The sequence below is a fragment of the Rana temporaria genome, chromosome 2 (assembly GCF_905171775.1).
Source record: "Rana temporaria chromosome 2, aRanTem1.1, whole genome shotgun sequence".
Classification (NCBI taxonomy): domain Eukaryota; kingdom Metazoa; phylum Chordata; class Amphibia; order Anura; family Ranidae; genus Rana; species Rana temporaria.
The window spans coordinates 135,312,112-135,331,453 of record NC_053490.1 but is presented as its reverse complement, the minus strand read 5'-3'; the positions used below and the strand labels follow the sequence as shown (position 1 = coordinate 135,331,453).

At 43.8% G+C, this 19,342-nt stretch overlaps 1 protein-coding gene across 1 annotated transcript in view; it reads left to right on the top strand.

The window, feature by feature from the left end:
- KCNH3 (potassium voltage-gated channel subfamily H member 3) overlaps positions 1 to 19,342 on the top strand; it is a 171,746-nt gene that overhangs the window by 103,511 nt on the left and 48,893 nt on the right. Inside the window, exon 10 of the mRNA XM_040341150.1 lies at positions 5,226 to 5,425. Within this exon, the coding sequence (XP_040197084.1) occupies positions 5,226 to 5,425 (200 nt within the window). The remainder of the gene's footprint in view (positions 1 to 5,225; positions 5,426 to 19,342) is intronic.

Here is a 19,342-nt window from a genome sequence, read left to right as displayed (position 1 = left end):
TCATTTGCCATAGTCTTCCAGCCTTTCATGTCCCATAGTCTTCCAGCCTTTCATGTCCCATAGTCTTCCAGCCTTTCATGTGCCACAGCCTTCCATGTGCCATAGTCTTCCTGGCTTCCATGTGTCGTAGCCTTCTATGTCCCATAGTCTTCAGCCTTCCATGTCCCATAGTGATCCTTCCTGCCTTTCATGTAACATAGTGGTCCTTCCTTTCTGCCTTCCACGTGCCATAGTGATCCCTCGTTCCTGCCTTCCATGTACCATAGTGATCATTCCTGCCTTCCAAGTGCCATAGCGATCCCTCCTTCCTTTCTTCCCTGTACCATAGTGATCTTTTCTTCCTGCTTTCCATGTACCATAGTGTCCCCTCTTCATTTCTTCCTTACACCATAGTGATTCTTCCCTCTCTCTCTCCCTAGGGGTTCATACTGCAGTACTTATTCTTTGGCTCCATCCCGGGTTCCTCAGATCCTTTATAATCTTCTATTTTAAGCTCTTTGTCTATTCTCAATGTATACAAAACCAGATGTAAGGAAGTCAATTTCTAAATGATTGTGTTGAGGTTTATATGTATCTATGAGACTCCAGCTTGTGACACACAATCAAAGCATATTTAGAGGGACAAGGAAGCCCAGATTTTGTTTAACCATGACCATTAAGCCCCTCCCACAATCATGTTTGGTGACACCCACTTTTTGCTGTGGTACAAATCTCCCTGAAGGGCCCCTTATTCTCAAGTTCAAAAGTTGGGCAGGACAAAAGGGGGTGGAGTCAGCAGCGGAGCCACGGGGGTGGTTGGGCAAAATGAGGTTTCGCCTAGGGTGTCAAAAATCCTTGCACCAACCCTGTTTGGTGGGCAGTGGTAGGCTGCATTTGTTGGACACTGATGAGGCTGCATTTGATGGGCACTAATGAGGCTACATTGATCTCTTGTATAATTTTTGAAGTCTATGACCATCTATTGTATCATGTCTGAAGTCTCTGACCATCTCCTGTACTATGTCTGGGGGGCTCTTTCTAACAGACTCTAACAGATGCCCTCTCTGTGTACATTAGAGAGACCCCCCTCCAGGTTCCATAAGCATACTCCTTGCTCTTTCTGTATTTTGTTTATTGTCAAGAGATCATGGGAGGATCCCAGGGAAGCAAAGACTGCTTAGGGGAGCATCTGTGTGTTTGAGTCGTTGCCATAGAAACACGTGTAAGGGGGAAGAGTTAGTAATGATAACCACGCCCATGTGGGGGGGGCAGAAATATTTCTGCACCAAGGCGTCTGTGACCCTAGGATCAGCCCTGCTGTGGCATACCAGATATAGCGGATGCAGGGTCCTGGGTTTAGTAACACTTTAAGTGTATTTTAGTTATGATCGTATAGGAGGTGTGTGTATATTTCCACTTTTGCAGATCAAGCACTCTAGAGGTTATGGCTTTTTGTTTATGTGTTTCTGTTATGCTACAAAGAGATTAAATAAAACACTATATTAACCACTTGCTTACTGGGCACATAAACCCCCCTCCTGCCCAGGAGAAATTTTAGCTTTCGGCACTGCATCGCTTTAACTAACAATTGCGCGGTCGTGCGACGTGGCTCCCAAACAAAATTGACGTCCTTTTTTCCCCACAAGTAGAGCTTTCTTTTGGTGGTATTTGATCGCCTGTGCGTTTTTTCTTTTTTGTGCTATAAACAAAAAAGAGCGACAATTTTGAAAAAAATACAATATTTTTTACTTGTTGCTATAATAAATATCCCAATTTAAAAAAAAAACACATTTTTTTTCTCAGTTTAGGCCGATACGTATTCTTCTACATATTTTTGGTAAAAAAAAAAAAAATCGCAATAAGCGACTGGTTTGCGCAAAAGTTATAGCGCCTACAAAATAGGGGACAGAATTATTATTTTTTATTATTTTTTTTTTTACTAGAAATGGCGGCGATCTGCGGTTTTTATTGGGACTGCGACGTTATGGCGGACACATCGGACACTTTTGACACATTTTTGGCACCATTCACATTTATACTGCGATCAGTGCTATAAATGTGCACTAATTACAGTATAAATGTGAATGGCATTGAAGGGGTTAACACTAGGGGGTGAGGAAGGGGTTAAATGTATTCCCTGCATTGTGTTCTAACTGTAGGTGGAGGGGGGGTGACTGGGGGAGGTGACCGATCTATGTCCCTATGTACAAGGGACACAGATCGGTCTCCTCTCCAGAGACAGGACGCTGTCTCTGTGTAAAACGGCAATGAGAGATGATCTCATATGTTTACATATGAGATCATCTCTCATTGGCTGCACAGATCGCATCGCAAACGGCCACTCTGATTGGCCGTTCGCGGCGAACTGTAATTGGCTGTGTCCAAGGGACACGGCCAACACAGAGTTTCCCCGCTGCACGCTCTGGATCGCGCGCGGGGAACGCCCTAAGGGGCGGACGTCAATTGACATCCAGTTGGATTTTCAGGTCCGCGCTGTAGCCGTCATTCGGCTATAGCGCGGGTCTGAAGAAGTTAAAATATCCTAATTTTTGACAGGCGACTAACCTGAAGAGTGGTATATGGCATTTATGCTGTATCTAAAAATCTAGAGGTGATAGGGAAACATTTGCCATTTTTGGAATCAGCAGGTCAAATATACCTAGGAACAGGTCTAACATTTAAGGCACCAAAATCTTTGTTGGACTATGATAAACACACTGCCTGCAGTCCCCCACAACCCTGGCCCTTCAACATGGACACAAGCTGCTTTGCCAGGGGTGTCCCCCCTGGCACAGTACTCCCTCATGTCCGAAGCCCTCATTTTGCTGGTAATTTGAACAGGTGTATACATTGGGCCATTTCTCCGGCAGGTTAAGGGGATCCCCCCAGGCAAGTTTTGTTAAAGATATTTTGCATTTTTAATGTTGACATTAAAGCATTATTAAATCTCTGCTCCGGCACACTTTTTTTGTTTTGGTACATATTCCCCATGGCAGTTCTCGGCCCCTGATGCCATTTCTTTAACAACCCCTTGTCCATTGGCTTATAAAATGGCCATCACTGTTATTTACCATTCAGCTCCCATTGCATTCAATGGTGTTTTGGATTCGGCATCTGAACACACGATCGGATTTTCCGTGGACAAAGCGTAGGACTTTTGTCTGAAGGGCGTTGGCCAGGAATTTGTCTTGCATACAAACGGCACACAAAACCTACGTGGTTTTTCAGCTCTTTAGCACCAACCTTTGGGCAACTTCTACAAATGTTGTTGTGTTATGGTTAGCATAGCATTGGAGCATACAAACGGTCGGATTTTCTGACAACAGCTTGTCATCACACAATTCCCGTTGGAAAATCCAATCGTTTGTATGCTCCATCTGACAGTTGTCGTATTTTCCGCCAACAAATGTAGGATAGCATGCTTTAAAATTTTCCAACAACAAATGTGTGCTGTCGGATTATGTGATCGCGTGTACAGAAGTCCTTTGGAAAAAATCCAAAGTACAAACATGCATGCTCGGAAGCAATGCTAACTGTGACGAGACCCTTTCTCGCCCAGGTCCTGCTCTCCCGACACTCCTCTGCTTCTATTGGATCAGCTTGCAGATTGCAACGTCTGATGGTCCAGTCATCCAAGGTTCCGGGATCCGAATTACAGCTATGTGCCATTCGGACCCATTAAGAACAAACACCAGGCAGGCTGTATGTAAGTTCAAACAGGACTCTTTATTTTCAAGTACACAGCACACTTTTATACAGAATTTGGAACATCCCACTCCCAACAACCGCTTTCCTATTGGTCAATTGTAAAGTATATGCAGTCTTCACTCAGGTCCTCCTTGACCATGCAAATGAGGACTTGAAATAGTCAACAGGGATTGGTCCAATATCTTGGATAGAAAGACTTGTGTATTGAGACAGAAGCCCCAGGGGGTAATCAATGTACACAATAACCCGGTCTACTTAATTACTACCTCTGAGAGGTTACATTCCTTTTAGACAATATAATGCTAATTCAATACAGCTGACAGGCTTCTGACCTTTAGAACAATACAAAGTCCCTTAGCGTAAACACATACATCTTCAAACATACATAATAGATTCAATTAACCTTCAATCCCCAATTCTAGCCAGACGGACTGTCTCCGACACCCGCTCTTAACCTGCAGAACACAATAAAAGGTATTTCACAAGCTGGTTCCACTTAGCATTTCAAAAGCCGGTGTCCTTGCATTGAATGTCCCTCTCCTGTGTAACAGATGTCAAGTAGAAACACTTTAATATCTCAAGATCCATGACACTAACCATAACACAACTTTAGCAGAAGTTGTCCAAAGGGTGGCGATAAAGAGCTGAAAAAGCACGTAGTTTCATGTTAGTTGGCCGACAAGTTCATGGCCAACGCACTTTGGACAAAAGTCCTACGCTTTGTCCACAGAAAATCCTCTTGTGTGTATGAGGCTTTATTCTGCGAACCCACCTCAAGCCAAACCCAGGTATGTTCGGTTCATCCCTAGTCACCAGTGCCTTCCAGGGAAATTTTGCCCATGTACCATACGAGACTTAGCACAGCATGTTAGTATTCAGATGCTGTAAGGTACATCTGGCAGTTTGTTATTGGTGCATGCATAAAATCACATGCAGGCATCATTGGTGGGCTGGTACAAAATGAAGAAGAAGCCAGCCAATTTTTTTTTTTTTAAATGGCGGTGTGGGTATTTCATGTGAATGAAGAACAGGCTAGGGAGACTATAACAGACAGACACAAAAGCAATAGGAAACTATGTTTTATTGTTTTTAAATATAGCTTACAATGCTGTTATCAGTTTTAGAAAGTCAGTGGGGGGTTGCTTTTAAGCCTGTTTAAAATATGTAAATACTTTAGTGTGCATTATATGATCACAGGAACACTTTAAGGTTTATAACTGGTTAGGGCATGATCGTGTGTGTGTAACGTACATAGTGGGGACTGTGACACAATTATTGCCTAGAGCCAATGACGGTTCAATTTAACACTAAATATGATAGTATAGCTCAGTGTTCCCATGATTATAGTTCTATAGTGACTGTTTTTTTTTTTCTGTTTTTTTGGTAACTAAGCATCAATGGAGCAACCTAAAGAATCCAAACATTTTTCACTCTTTATCCTGTACTAAATGCATAAATTGTTGATTACCTGGTGTTTTTGTAAATTGTTATTTGTTTGATCAATAACCATGATGCCTGTGTATTACTCTGTTTTCTAGCCCTGATGCACGCTCTGGTGTTTGGAAATGTAACGGCTATCATCCAGCGCTTGTATGCAAGGCGCTTTTTGTATCACAGCCGTACTCGGGATCTTCGAGATTATATCCGTATCCATGGCATCCCCAAGCCTCTAAAACAGCGCATGTTAGAATATGTTCAGACCACGTGGGCAATAAACAATGGCATTGACACTAATGAGGTAACAAAAGCTTTGTATGTATTTTGAATCTCCCAGGTTTCACTCATTAATACATTAACATGTATGGCAACACCATTACTATGAATTTGCATGGATAGAGTCTGCACAGTAAAGGCAGGCTGAGTTACATGAAATGCATATTAGTTTCATATATATTTGTATTTATTAGCAGATATTATGGTCTAGAATAAAACTTTTTTTTTTTTCTTTGGGAGGGTTAAAAAAGATCAATTGCATATGAATATTTTGCATTTTCACATCTAACCAGCAACTGGAGTTCCAGGGATTCCTTAGACACGCTAATGTAAAAAGCCCATTATTTGCAGACCTCAGTAGCCCAAACCTAGAGCTAACCTTCAGTATATACAAACTTTGTCTAAATTCTAGAGACGTGTGTATTTACCTAAATCCCTTGTGCAGGGCGATTGGTCTTGCATCTGCCCCAGCTAGTTTTCTGCACACAGCCTGTAGTGGTGGATCTGCTGTGTTTCCACTTTTTGCAAAGCCTGTGTGCAGCACAGTGACATCACCACTAATTTTACAAGGCAATACTTAGGTTTGCAAAAGCATGTGGTGCACACAAAGTGGAGTTATATCCTTTGTAGGCAAGTGAATGAGTCAATGGAAGTTACTAAATCCCCTCTCTCCCCTCACTTCAGTCGGCTCCCTCCAAATAAAACACAGAGGTTACCTACTTTAGAATTCCATTGAGCTGCACCACTGAAATTGTCAGTACTTGCACCCAATTTATCAGGTACAAGTTGTGGTTCACAAGCAGCTCAGGTCACTCATCTGTAGTGAGTTTTCAGGAACTAGGTATTCTCTGCCTATATGAGCTGTGACTAAGGACTTTAAGTACAAAACAAGTCATCTGGTATTACCTAGATCAGGGGTGTCAAACTCAATTTCATCAGCATTATGGTTGTCCTTAAATGGCCGGTTGTAAGAATGTATAAATATACAGCGGGTAAAATAAGTATTAACCACTTAAGCCCCGGACTTTTAGGCAGCTAAATGCCCAGGCCAGGTTTTGCGATTCGGCACTGCGTTGCTTTAACAGACAATTATTTGGTCGTGCGACGTGGCTCCCAAACAAAATTGGCGTCCTTTTTTTCCCACAGATAGAGCTTTCTTTTGGTGGTATTTCATCACCTCTGCGGGGTTTTTTTTTGCGCTATAAGCAAAAATAGAGTGACAATTTTGAAAAAAATTCAATATTTTTTACTTTTTGCTATAATAAATATCCCCCAAAAACATATATAAAAAAAAAAATTTTCCCTCAGTTTAGGCCGATACTTATTCTTCTACCTATTTTTGGTAAAAAAAAAATCGCAATAAGCGTTTATCGATTGGTTTGCGCAAAATTTATAGCGTTTACAAAATAGGGGATAGTTTTATTGCATTTTCATAAATTTTTTTTTTTTTACTACTATTGGCTGCGATCAGCGTTTTTTTTCATGACTGCGACATTATGGCGGACACTTCGGACAATTTTGACACATTTTTGGGACCATTGTCATTTTCACAGCAAAAAATGCATTTAAATTGCATTGTTTATTGTGAAAATGACAGTTGCAGTTTGGGAGTTAACCACAGGGGGCGCTGTAGGAGTTAGGGTTCACCTAGTGTGTGTTTACAACTGTAGGGGGGTGTGGCTGTAGGACTGACGTCATCGATCAAGTCTCCCTTATAAAAAGGATCACTCGATCGATACACCGCCACAGTGAAGCACGGGGAAGCCATGTTTACATACGGCTCTCCCCGTTCTTCAGCTCCGGGGAGCGATCGCGACGGAGCGGCTATAATTGAATAGCCTCGCCGTCGTCCCGGATCACTCCCCGAGGGAATTTCGCCCGCTGCACGCAGCGGGGCGGGTCGCGATCGGACCCCCCACCCGCTAGAAGGCAAGGACGTATATATACGCCTACCTGACTGTCCGTGCCATTTTGCGGACGTAAATAGTCGTGCGGCGGGCGTTAAGGGGTTAAACACCTCACAATTTTTCTAGGTAAATATATTTCTTAAGGTGCCATTGGCATGACATTTTCACCACATGTTGGTAACAACCCATGCAATCCATGCATAAAAAGAAATCAAAACAAATAAGTTCAGAAATTAAGTTATATGTAATAAAATGGCATGACACAGGGAAAAAGTATTGAACACGCTAACTGAAATGTATTTAATACTTGCCACAAAATCCTTTGTTGGTAATGACAGCTTTGAGATGCCTCCTGCGTGGAGAAACTAGTCCCATGCATTCAGGTGGGATTTTGACCCATTCTTCCACACAACCAGTCTTTAAATCTTGAAGGTTCCGTGGGCCTTTTCTATGAACTCTGATCTTTAGTTCTTTCCATAGATTTTCTATTGGATTCAAGTCGGATTGACTGGGTCATTCTAGTAGCTTTATTTTCTTTCTTTGAACTCAATTGAGAGTTTCCTTAGCTTTGTATTTGGGATCATTGTCTTGTGACATATCCAATAACAACACATTGGACAAGATCACAGAAGAAACTACACTCAGAACTCTTCAAAACCACACGATCGAATAAAATAACAATGCTAAATTAAAACCATTCAATGGAAGAAACCCTCGACTTCCTTAACAAAGCATTACTACAGACAGCAGACACAGTCGCTCCGAGACGCAGAGCACTCATCCGCAAAAATAATTCGGGCTGGTTCAATGACGCTCTTACATTGCTGAAGCAAGAACGCAGACGAGCTGAAGGAGCCTGGAGGAGAAACTCAACAAAGGAAAACCACACAAACTACAAATTACTTACCAAGAAATACCACAAAGCAATCTTCGAAAGAACACTTCTCCAACACTATCTCAAAAGCCTTAAACCGCCCCCGCAAATTTTTCAAACTAGTCGCTCAAACTATGAACCCTACCTGCCTAGAGCCTCCAGCAAATGAAACACAAGAGTTCTGCAATGAACTATCTGATTTTTTTATTGACAAAACGATAAACATTCGTGAAATAATTCAGCAGAAAAAAACAACTAACCTTGTCCGGACAAAGCAAGAAAAAAAATCAATATAAATATTCCACAATAAACGCTATTCACGCTGCTACCAATCACCATCGACACCACCAAAAGCATCATCAAAAATCTCCGAGACACTACAGCACCAAACGACATAATTTCTACAAAACGGTGCTGCCCAATAGGCATATAATTTGTTATATATACATATTGGGCCAGATTCAAGAAGCACTTGCGCCCGCGCAACCATAGGTTGCGCGGCGCAAGTGCTTACTTGCTCCGGTGTAACGAGTGCTCCTGATTCAGGAACCTCGTTACACCGACTGCAGCCTAAGATATGACAGGCATAAGCCTCCTTATGCCTTCATATCTTTGGCTGCATTCTTGCGTTGGCCGCTAGGTGGCGCGGCCATTGTGATCTGTGTATAGTATGCAAATTGCATACTACCACCGATTCACAAAAGTTGCGCGGGCCCTGCGCACGCAAGGTACGGAGTTTCCGTACGGCGACTTTAGCATAAGGCTGCTCCTGCTAATAGCAGGGGCAACCAATGCTAAAGTATAGCTGCGCTTCCCGCTCGTGAAATTTAAATTTCACGTCGTTTATGTAAGTGAACCGTGAATGGCGCTGGACGCCATTCACGTTCACTTAGAAGCAAATGACGTCCTTGCGACGTCATTTGCCGCAATGCACGTCGGGAAAGTTTCCCGACGGAGCATGCGCTGTTCGCTCGGCGCGGGAGCGCGCCTAATTTAAATGATTCCCGCCCCCGGCGGGATCATTTACATTAGGCAGCCTTACGCCCGGCTGTTTAGCATATCGCCCGCGCAATTTACGGAGCAACTGCTCCGTGAATCGCGGGCAAAACGCAATATTTGCGTGGGCGCAGAGAAAAATATTTGCTCTTTGCCCACGCAAATATTGCTCGGATCTACCTGAATCTGGGCCATTGTTTTCAATGTACCTTTGTTTTGTTTACATGCTGCCATCTAGTGACCTTTTGTGGTAATGCACATATTCTCTATATTTCTTTTGTCTGATCTATGACACACTTCCTTTCTGTGTATGCTCCACCCTTCTTCCTGAGTTTGTACTTCCTGTTTAATGGAGACATCTTATCAGGCCATATGTAACAAGGGCACATGTATTCTGCATTGTAAGCTACAGGCAGTATCATCTTTTGACCGCACAATACTACAACCTGTTCATCTGCTGTAACCTGTCATCTGATGTATTCTGATGTTTGGATTAAAGCAACTTCTGTGAATAGAATCGGTATTGGTGAGTTCAAGCTATCTGATAAGGATTGTCCTTAGTGATTATATCTGCTTATACAGGCCAGGCATAGAGGTCTCACAAGGGATAAATCGCTTCAGAACAATCTGAGTCAGAATAAAAACTCTTGAAAAATGTACCGAAATCGTGGCACCATAACACATCTCATAAATCAATCATTCAAAGAAGGTATTGTTCAAACTTCTCTCAAGCAAGGCATAATCAAACCCCTCCTAAAGAAACCCAACCTCGACCCCAAAGACCCAAACTACCACAGACTGATAACAAGCCTTAGCACCTTCTCCAAAATCATGGAGAAAGCAGTAGTACAACAGCTATAACTCCATTTGGACACCCACAAACTCCTGGACCTACTACAATCAGGTTTCCGCCCAGGCCTTGGTACAGAAACAGCACTTCTCAAAATATGGGATGATACCCTTGAAAGCAGGGGATGAAGGAGAATCTTGTCTCCTGGTGCTGCTGGACCTTGGTGAAGCCTTTGACACAGTAGACCACAAAATTCTGCTCACTCATCTCACAGAAGTAACCAGAGTCGGAGACTCTGATCTACCCTGGTTTGCATCATTCCTAGAAAATCGATCCAAGACAGTGAAACTAGGAGTCTTCACTTCAGAAGCCCACACCGTCACATGCAGAGTCCCTCAAGGATCACCCCTGTCACCTGTGCTCTTCAACATCTACCTCCGCCCAGTTCTCAAAATCATCAGCAAACAGGACCTGCTCTACCAATTCTACGCGGACGACACTCTTTATCTTCGCATTACACCAACAAAAAAGACCAATATCATGGACTAGAAAAATGCCTGACATTGATAGATAATTGGATGACGGAGAGCTCCCTCAAACTCAATGGATCCAAAACAGAACTTCTTTCTCCATGCAAACTGAAAGGCAAATTCTAGGACGACATGGACACCTCCCACCATCCTTGGACAAACCATCACCCTAAGCACTAAAGTCAAAATCCTTGGAGTTATCTTTGACTCAGACATGACTATGGACGCACAAATGGGATCAGAAGTCAGCGGATCTCACTATCTTCTCCGCTTGCTGCGTAGACTCATCCCGGAATGGGACACAGCAGTAGTAGTTGGAACACTCATCAATTCCAGACTCTACGCAAACTCCCTCTACCTAGGACTACCGAAATACCAGATTTCTCATCTACAAGTCGTCCAGAACACTGCAGCCAGACTGGTAACGGGGGAAAAAAACCTGGGAACCAATCACCTCGGAACCAATCACCCCGGTTCCAGGGACCCTCCAATGGCTAGCCGTAAAGGATTGCGTGACATTCAAGACCCTCTGCCTCACCCATAAATGCACGCAAGGAAACAAGTCTCAATACTTATGCGAGAAAATAAAATACTACACCCCAAATCGGGCCTTACGATCAACTAACCAGAACCTCCTCCGCATCCCCAAGTCCCGCTACAAATGTAAAGGAGAACGAAGATTTGCATACAAATGTAAAGGAGAACGAAGATTCGCAGTCCAAGGACCACGGCTATGGAACGCTCTACCCACGGACATCCGCATGGAAAAAAAACAAGACCCATCTCTTCTGAAGGTTTCTGGACGACGCCGTGAGGCGATTTAGTTTCGCATTTGTAGCGCTAAGTTTCTCACTCGCTAAAATTTCAACCCTCGTTTCATCTTCATCATCCTGGTAGATGGCAGAAGATTTTGTCATGGTACATTTTTCCATTCATCCTCCCTTCAATGATATGAAGTTTGCCAGTACCGTATACTGAGAAACAGCCCCACACCATGATTTTCCCACCTCCAAACTTCACTGTTGATATTGGGGTGCTTTTGGGGTGATGTGCAGTGCCATTTGACCTCCAAACATGGTGTGTATTATGCAGGGGTCAAGTCCTGGGAAAAAAAGTGTGATGCCGCGTACACACCATCACTTTATATGATGAAAAAAATTACGTTTTTAAAAACGTCAATTAAAATGACCGTGTGTGGGGAGAACGTCGTTTTATGTCTTGTGAAAAACGACAAAAAAAAAATTTAAGCATGCTTCAATTTTTTTGTGTCGTTTTTCAAAACGTTGTTTTTTGTGTCAAAAAAATTACCGTGTGTAGTTTAAAACGACGTTTTTAAACCCACGCATGCTCAGAAGCAAGTTATGAAGTGAGCTTCAATGGAAAAGAGTGCTGAACGTAACCTTGCTTTGCTAGTGCATTTTGAAAAAACGATGGTGTGTAGACAACGTTTTTGAAAATGAGGTTTCAAAAACGTCGTTTTTTTACTTCACAAAAAATGTCGGGTTTTTTTCATCACATAAAGTGATGGTGTGTACACGGCATGAGAACTCACCCAAGATTGCCCCCCACCACCTCAAAAATAAAGTGTGTGTTTGTATGTGTGTGTGTATGTATGTATGTATGTATGTATATATGTGTGTGTGTGTGTGTGTGTGTGTGTGTGTGTATATATATATGCAGCCCTACCAGTGCCCAGCAATGTAGCCTCACCAGTGCCCAGCAACGTAGACTGATCAGTGCCCAGCAAAGCAGCCTGATCAGTGCCCAGCAAAGCAGCCTTATCAGTGCCCATCCATGCAGCCTTACCAGTGCCCAGCAATGCACCCTGATCAGTGTCTGGATGGATCTTGGATTTTGAATATCTTGGCGCGCCCCTCCTCCCCTCCCTTTGTCCTCCTCCTCCAGTGGTGGCTGTAACAAGAACCCGCCTCCTATAATACACGTCACACTGATTCGATTTGCATTTGGCATTGGATCAGTATTCTGCCTACCACTGAATCTAGGAGGCGGGACTTTGTTACAGTGGCCGCTGGAAAAGGAGGACTGAAGGAAAGGAGGATAGGCGTGACACCACCCCCCCACAGTGTGTGGCATCCGGGGCGAACCGCCCTCCATTGGCACGAACGCCCTCTCCTTCCCGCACACCCACACTGCCTGTAACAGCTTGCAGTTCTAAAGGACGTGGCTGCTAACGGGAACGGCGTTCCTGTTGTGGAAAAAGTACAGGAACTTTGTTTCCAATGCGTTCCTGCAGGACTTAAGCCCTGATAATATGGCATCCAAAGAGTTCAATTTTGGTCTCATCTTACCAGACTATATTCTCCCAGTATTTCACAGGCTAGTCTAAATGTTGTGCAGCAAACTTTAAACAAGTTTCAACATGCTTTTTCTTCAGCAATGGAGTCTTGCGTGGTGAACATGCATATAGGCCATGGCAGTTGTGTGCTATCGTTATTATTTTCTTTGAGACAAATGTACCTGCTAATTCCAGGTCTTTCTGAAGCTCTCCACAAGCGATCCTTGGCTCTTGGACAACTCTACTGATAATTCTTTTAACTTCTCTGTCAGAAATCTTGTGAGGAGCACCTGGTCACAGTTTATGGTAAAATGATGTTCTTTCCACTTCCAGATTATGGCCCCAAAAGTGCTAACTGAAACATTCAAAAGTTTAGAAATCTTTCTGTAACCAATGCCATCAGTATGTTTTGCAACAATAAGGTTGCAAGGGTCTTGAGAGAGCTCTTTGCTTTTACCCATCATGAGATGTTTCTTTTGTGACACCTTTTTTTAGGCCATCAGTTAAGACTGAACCAGATGATATTAATTTGCACTGACAAGCGGCAGGATTGCTTTCTAATACTGATAGATTTCAGCTAGTGGCTTTCCATGACTTGTTGTACCTCCCTTTCTTCATGTGTTCATTACTTTTTCCTTGTGTTATTCCATTTTATTGCACAAAACCTAATTTCTGAACTTATTTGTTTTGATTTCTTTGTATTTAGATTTCATGTCAATAGGCCCTTTAGAAATATATTTACCTAGAAAAACATGTTCAATACTTATTTTACCCGCTGTATATGCTCTTTATCATGTAAAATAATTGACTCTGCATTCAATTATTAGGCTTAACCACTTCGGGCCCAGACCATTTGGCTGCCAAATGACCGGTCCACTTTTTGCGATTCGGCACTGCGTCACTTTAAATGACAATTGCGTGGTCATGCGACGTGGCTCCCAAACAAAATTTACGTCGTTTTTTCCCCACAAATAGAGCTTTCTTCTGGTGGTATTTGATCACCTCTGTGGTTTTAAATGTATGCGCTATAAATAAAAATAGAGCGTAAATTTTGAAAAAAAAAAGCAATATTTGTATTTTTTTTTTTTGTTTAGGCCTAAACATATTCTTCTACATATTTTTGTTAACCACTTCAGATCCGCGCTATAGTAAAAATACGTCTGCAGCGCGGACCTGAAGTGCCAAGTGGCCGTGTTTAAACGGCCTGCTGTTTCTCTGCTGGAAGCGCGTCCTCGCGAGCGCGCTTCTGCAGAAAACTGTGTTGGCCGTGTCCCTCGGACACAGCCAATCACAGATCGTGCTGAATGGCCAATCACAGCGGCCATTCAGCATTCGATCTAGCCGTCCAATGAGAGATGATCTCGAATGTAAACAAATGAGATCATCTCTCATCGCCGGCTTTCTCTCCTTACACACAGACCGCGTGTGAGGAGAGAAAGACAGTTTCACATCGATCGTTTACTACAGTAAAAAAAAAAAAAAAAAGTGAGTGACACAAACACTACCCAGTCCCTGCCAGTGCCACCTTCCAGTGCCACCTTCCAGTGCCACCTTCCAGTGCCATCAGCCAGTGCCACCAGCCAGTGCATTTTCATCAGAGCCACCTGCCCCTGCCATCAGTGCCACCTGCCCCTGCCATCAGTGCCACCTGCCCCTGCCATCAGTGCCACCTGCCCCTGCCATCAGTGCCACCTGCCAGTGCCGCCTGCTCGTGCCATCTGCCCGTGCCACCTGCCCGTGCAATCTGCCAAAAGTGCAATCTGCCAAAAGTGCAATCTGCCATCAGTGCCACCTGCCAGTGCCACCTGCCCGTGCCACCTGCCCGTGCCACCTGCCATCAGTGCCGTCAGCCATCAGTGCCATCAGTGCCACCTGCCATCAGTGCCACCTGCCGCCACCTGCCGCCAGTGCCACCTGCCGCCAGTGCCACCTGCCGCCAGTGCCACCTGCCCGTGCCATCTGCCCGTGCCATCAGTGCCATCAGTGCCATCAGTGCCACCTGCCATCAGTGCCACCTGCCATCAGTGCTACCTGCCATCAGTGCCATCTGCCCGTGCCATCTGCCAGTCCCATTTGCCGTCAGTGCCACCTGTCAGTGTCATCAGTGCCACGTGCCATCTTTTGTCATTGCCAACGATGGCTAAAAGATCTTTTTCACTTACGGAGGCATACGAAATTATTGCGGCCGACGAGAGCAACGGGGAGCTCTGCGATTCGGATTCCTCCGCAAGGTCAGACGCCGGATCTGATGTTGAATATGAGCCGATAGTTAGCAGTGAAGAGGAAGAGGAGAAAGAGGAGGAAGAGGAGGAAGAGGAGGAAGAGGAGGAAGAAGAGGAGGAAGAGGAAGAAGAGGAAGAAGAGGAGGAAGAGGAAGAAGAGGAAGAAGAAGAGGAAGAAGAGGAGGAAGAGGGTCCGCCCGCCAGACGAAGGCGTATTGCTAAGGAGGCAGTGCCATCCACCAGCACTGCTGTGCCATCCACCAGCACTGCTGTGCCATCCACCAGCACTGCTGTGCCATCCACCAGCACTGCTGTGCCATCCACCAGCACCGCTGTGCCATCCACCAGAACCGCAACACCTCGTCAAGCAAGGTCACGTACCAGTAGGTCCCATGCCAGCCTTCCCTATTCCCTTCAGTACCCCTTGTGGCTTCCTCCTAATTCAGGAGAAGCCAACATTCCCCCTTTCACTGCCCAGCCAGGAGTCCAAGTGGACACAGAAAATTTTGCCCCAATAGATTTTTTCAATTAAATTTTTACTGAGGACTTGCTTTCCTCAATTGTTTCCCAGTCCAATCTCTATGCCCAACAATTTATTTCCAGTCACCCCACATCCTATTATGCCCGTCCCTTCCAATGGAGACCCCTTACAGTGGAAGAGTTTAAAAATTTTTTGGGCCTCGTATTCTGTATGGGACTAAACCACAAAAACGAAGTACGTTCATATTGGTCAAAACGCCCCATATACCACATGCCCGTCTTTTCCTCAAAAATGCCCAGGTCCAGATATCAAATGATCATGCGATTCCTACACTATAGTGACAATACCCAGTGCCCTCCCCGAGATGACCCAAATTTTGACAAACTTTATAAGATTCGGCCACTACTAGATTATTTTTCCCAAATTTTCCCCCAGTTGTTTACCCCGGACCAAAACATCTGTGTTGACGAGTCCCTTGTAAAATTTTCTGGCAGGCTCGGCATAAAGCAATTTATGCCCTCCAAAAGGGCCCGCTATGGAGTGAAGCTCTACAAATTATGTGACCGTGCCACCGGATATACCTATGCCTTCAACATATATGAAGGAAAGGACAGCCAGCTACACCCCCCTAATTGCCCAGACTACATAGGAACCAGCGGGAAAATTGTTTGGCAACTCCTAAACCCGCTCATGGAGAAAGGCTACCACTTGTATGTGGACAATTTCTACACAAGTTTGCCCCTTTTCCGAAACCTGTATAGAAAGAAGACACCCGCATGCGGCACCGTACGGTCGAACCGGAAGGGCTTTCCTCAAAGCCTCGTCACCAAGAAGCTAAGAAAAGGGGAGACGGCGAGTGCACGCAATGAGGAAGTTCTGGCCGTGAAATGGAGGGACAAAAGGGATGTGTACGTGCTTTCTACCATCCACAACAATACATGCGTTACCATCAGGAGGAATGGGCAAATCCAGAAACCAAAATGCATTCAAGATTACAATAAGTTCATGGGGGGTGTCGATTTCAATGATCAAATGATCGAGCCCTACCTTTCCACAAGACGATCATACCAGTGGTATAAAAAAGTTTCAATTTACTTATTCAATTTGGCCATATACAACACCTACGTATTATATCGAAAATCCACTCCAAGACCCAAATCCTACCTTTACTTCCAGGAGGAAATCACCACTGCCCTTTTATACACCAGCAACCCACCAGCAACCATTCGATCCGATGTGGTAAGCCGACTCTACGAGCGCCACTTCCCAGATAAAATCCCTCCCGGACCAACAGGCCGAAATTCCCAAAAAAAATGCCGGGTGTGCTCCAAAGATGGAGTGAGAAGAGACACCCGTTTTCATTGTGCCCAATGCCCTTCCCAACCAGGCCTCTGCATAGGCGGCTGTTTCCGCCGTTATCATTCCTTACTAAATTATTAGTCACTTCCTGCCATTTACCTTTACACCCCTTATGCCTCTGCTTGCTCTGTATTTGACCCTGGCTTGTTATTTGACCACGATTCTGCCTACCGATTTTGTTTATACCTCTGCCTGATATGGAACTGACCCTGGACTGTTATTTGACCACGCTTATGCCTACCGATTCTGTTTATACCTCTGCCTGATATGGAACTGACCCTGGACTGTTATTTGACCACGCTTATGCCTACCGATTCTGTTTATACCTCTGCCTGATCTGGAACTGACCCTGGACCGTTTGACCATTCTTTTTGCCTGCCTCTTGGACTGATCTTTTACCCTGCCAGTGGACTAGTGGGATTCAAAGCACAGGGGTCTCACATGTGAGGGGCTCCAGAATTGTTTTTCTGGATGAAGAAAACTATTGTTTTTGTTTTCTCATTCTAGATTAGGGTCTGGTTGCCCGGAGGCTTCAAAGAGATTTGGGTGGGAGAAGCCTCTACCCCTGTCCCCATTCTGTCCTGAACGAGGCCCTACTTCTGCCTGCTGCCTGTAGGACCTATGCCATCATGCCTGTTGCCTGGACAATTGCATTTTCTTTTGCTGACCAAGTCCCTGCCTGCTGCCTGGACCAGTGCTATCGTCCCGTGGACAACTGCGCTACTAAAACCACAGGTACATTTTTTGTTTACCCTTTGCTTAGCATAATGTATTTTGGGGTGTAATTCTTGTCATGTGTATGCTATGTGTCCCTAGAACACCGGTTGGTCTTCCTTGCATGTTGGGCCTCTGTATGTGGTCAGGCTGTGAAAAAGTCCCACACATGTGGTATCGCCATACTCAGGAGGAGCAGCAGAATGTATTTTGGGGTGTAATTTTTGCTATGTACAGGCTATGTGTTGGCAATATCTTATAAATGGACAACTTTGCATAAAAAAATTGCGTTTTCATTTTTTTTCCACATTTTCCAAAAACGTTTGGAAAAAAATGAATCGTTCAAAAGACTCATTATGCCTCATAGATTATACGTTGGGGTGTTAGCTTTCCAAAATGGGGTCACTTTGTGGGCATTTCCATTGTCCAGGTGCTCCAGGGCCTTCAAAAGTGTAATAGGTAGTCAACATGTTAGATGTGTAATTTATGCTCCTAGAACACCTGATGGTGCTCCCTGCATATTGGGGCTCTGTATGTGGTCAGGCTGTGAAAAAGTCCCACACATGTGGTATCGCCATACTCAGGAGGAGTAGCAGAATGTATTTTGGGGTGTAATTTTTGCTATGTATAGGCTATGTGTTGGCAATATCTTATAAATGGACAACTTTGCGTAAAAAAAATGCGTTTTCATTTTTTTCCCACATTTTCCAAAAACGTTTGGAAAAAAATGAATCGTTCAAAAGACTCATTATGCCTCATAGATTATACGTTGGGGTGTTAGCTTTCCAAAATGGGGTCACTTTGTGGGCATTTCCATTGTCCAGGTGCTCCAGGGCCTTCAAAAGTGTAATAGGTAGTCAACAAGTTAGATGTGTAATTTATGCTCCTAGAACACCTGATGGTGCTCCCTGCATATTGGGGCTCTGTATGTGGTCAGGCTGTGAAAAAGTCCCACACATGTGGTATCGCCATACTCAGGAGGAGTAGCAGAATGTATTTTTGGGTGTCATTTGTGGTATACACATGCCATGTGAGAGAAATAACCTATTACAATGACAATTTTGTGAGGGGGAAAAAAAAAATATTAATTTTGCAAAGAATTGTGGGAAAAAATTACAACATCAAAAACCTCATCATGCATCTTACTAAATACCTTGGAATGTCTACTTTCTAAAAAGGGGTCATTTGGGGGGTATTTGTACTTTCCTGGCGTGTTCAGGGCCCCAAGAAATGAGATAGGCACCGGTACAACAGGTGTGATATTTGTTTTATGATTTGCACCATAGCTTGTAGACTCTCTAACTTTCACAAAGAGCAAATAATATCCACTAATTTGGGTTATTTTTACCAAAGACATGTAGCAGTATAAATTGTGGCCAAAATTTATGAAGAAAAATTAATATTTTGCTAAATTTTATCGCATAAACTAAGAAAAATTCATTTTTTTTCAAAATTTTCCGCCTTTTTTCATTTATAGCGCAAAAAATAAAAAGTCCAGAGGTGATCAAATACCACCAAAAGAAAGCTCTGTTTGTATGAAAAAAAGGACAAAAAATTCATTTGGATACAATGTTGTATGACTGAGTAATTAACATTCAAAGTGTGAGAGTGCTGAAAGCTGAAAATTGCTCCGGGAACGAAGGTGGTTTAAGTGCCCAGTAAGCAAGTGGTTAAAATCGCATTAAGCGTATATTGATTGGTTTGCGCTAAAGTTATAGCGTCTACAAAATAGGGGGTAGTTTTATGTCATTTTTATTATTATTCTTTTTTACT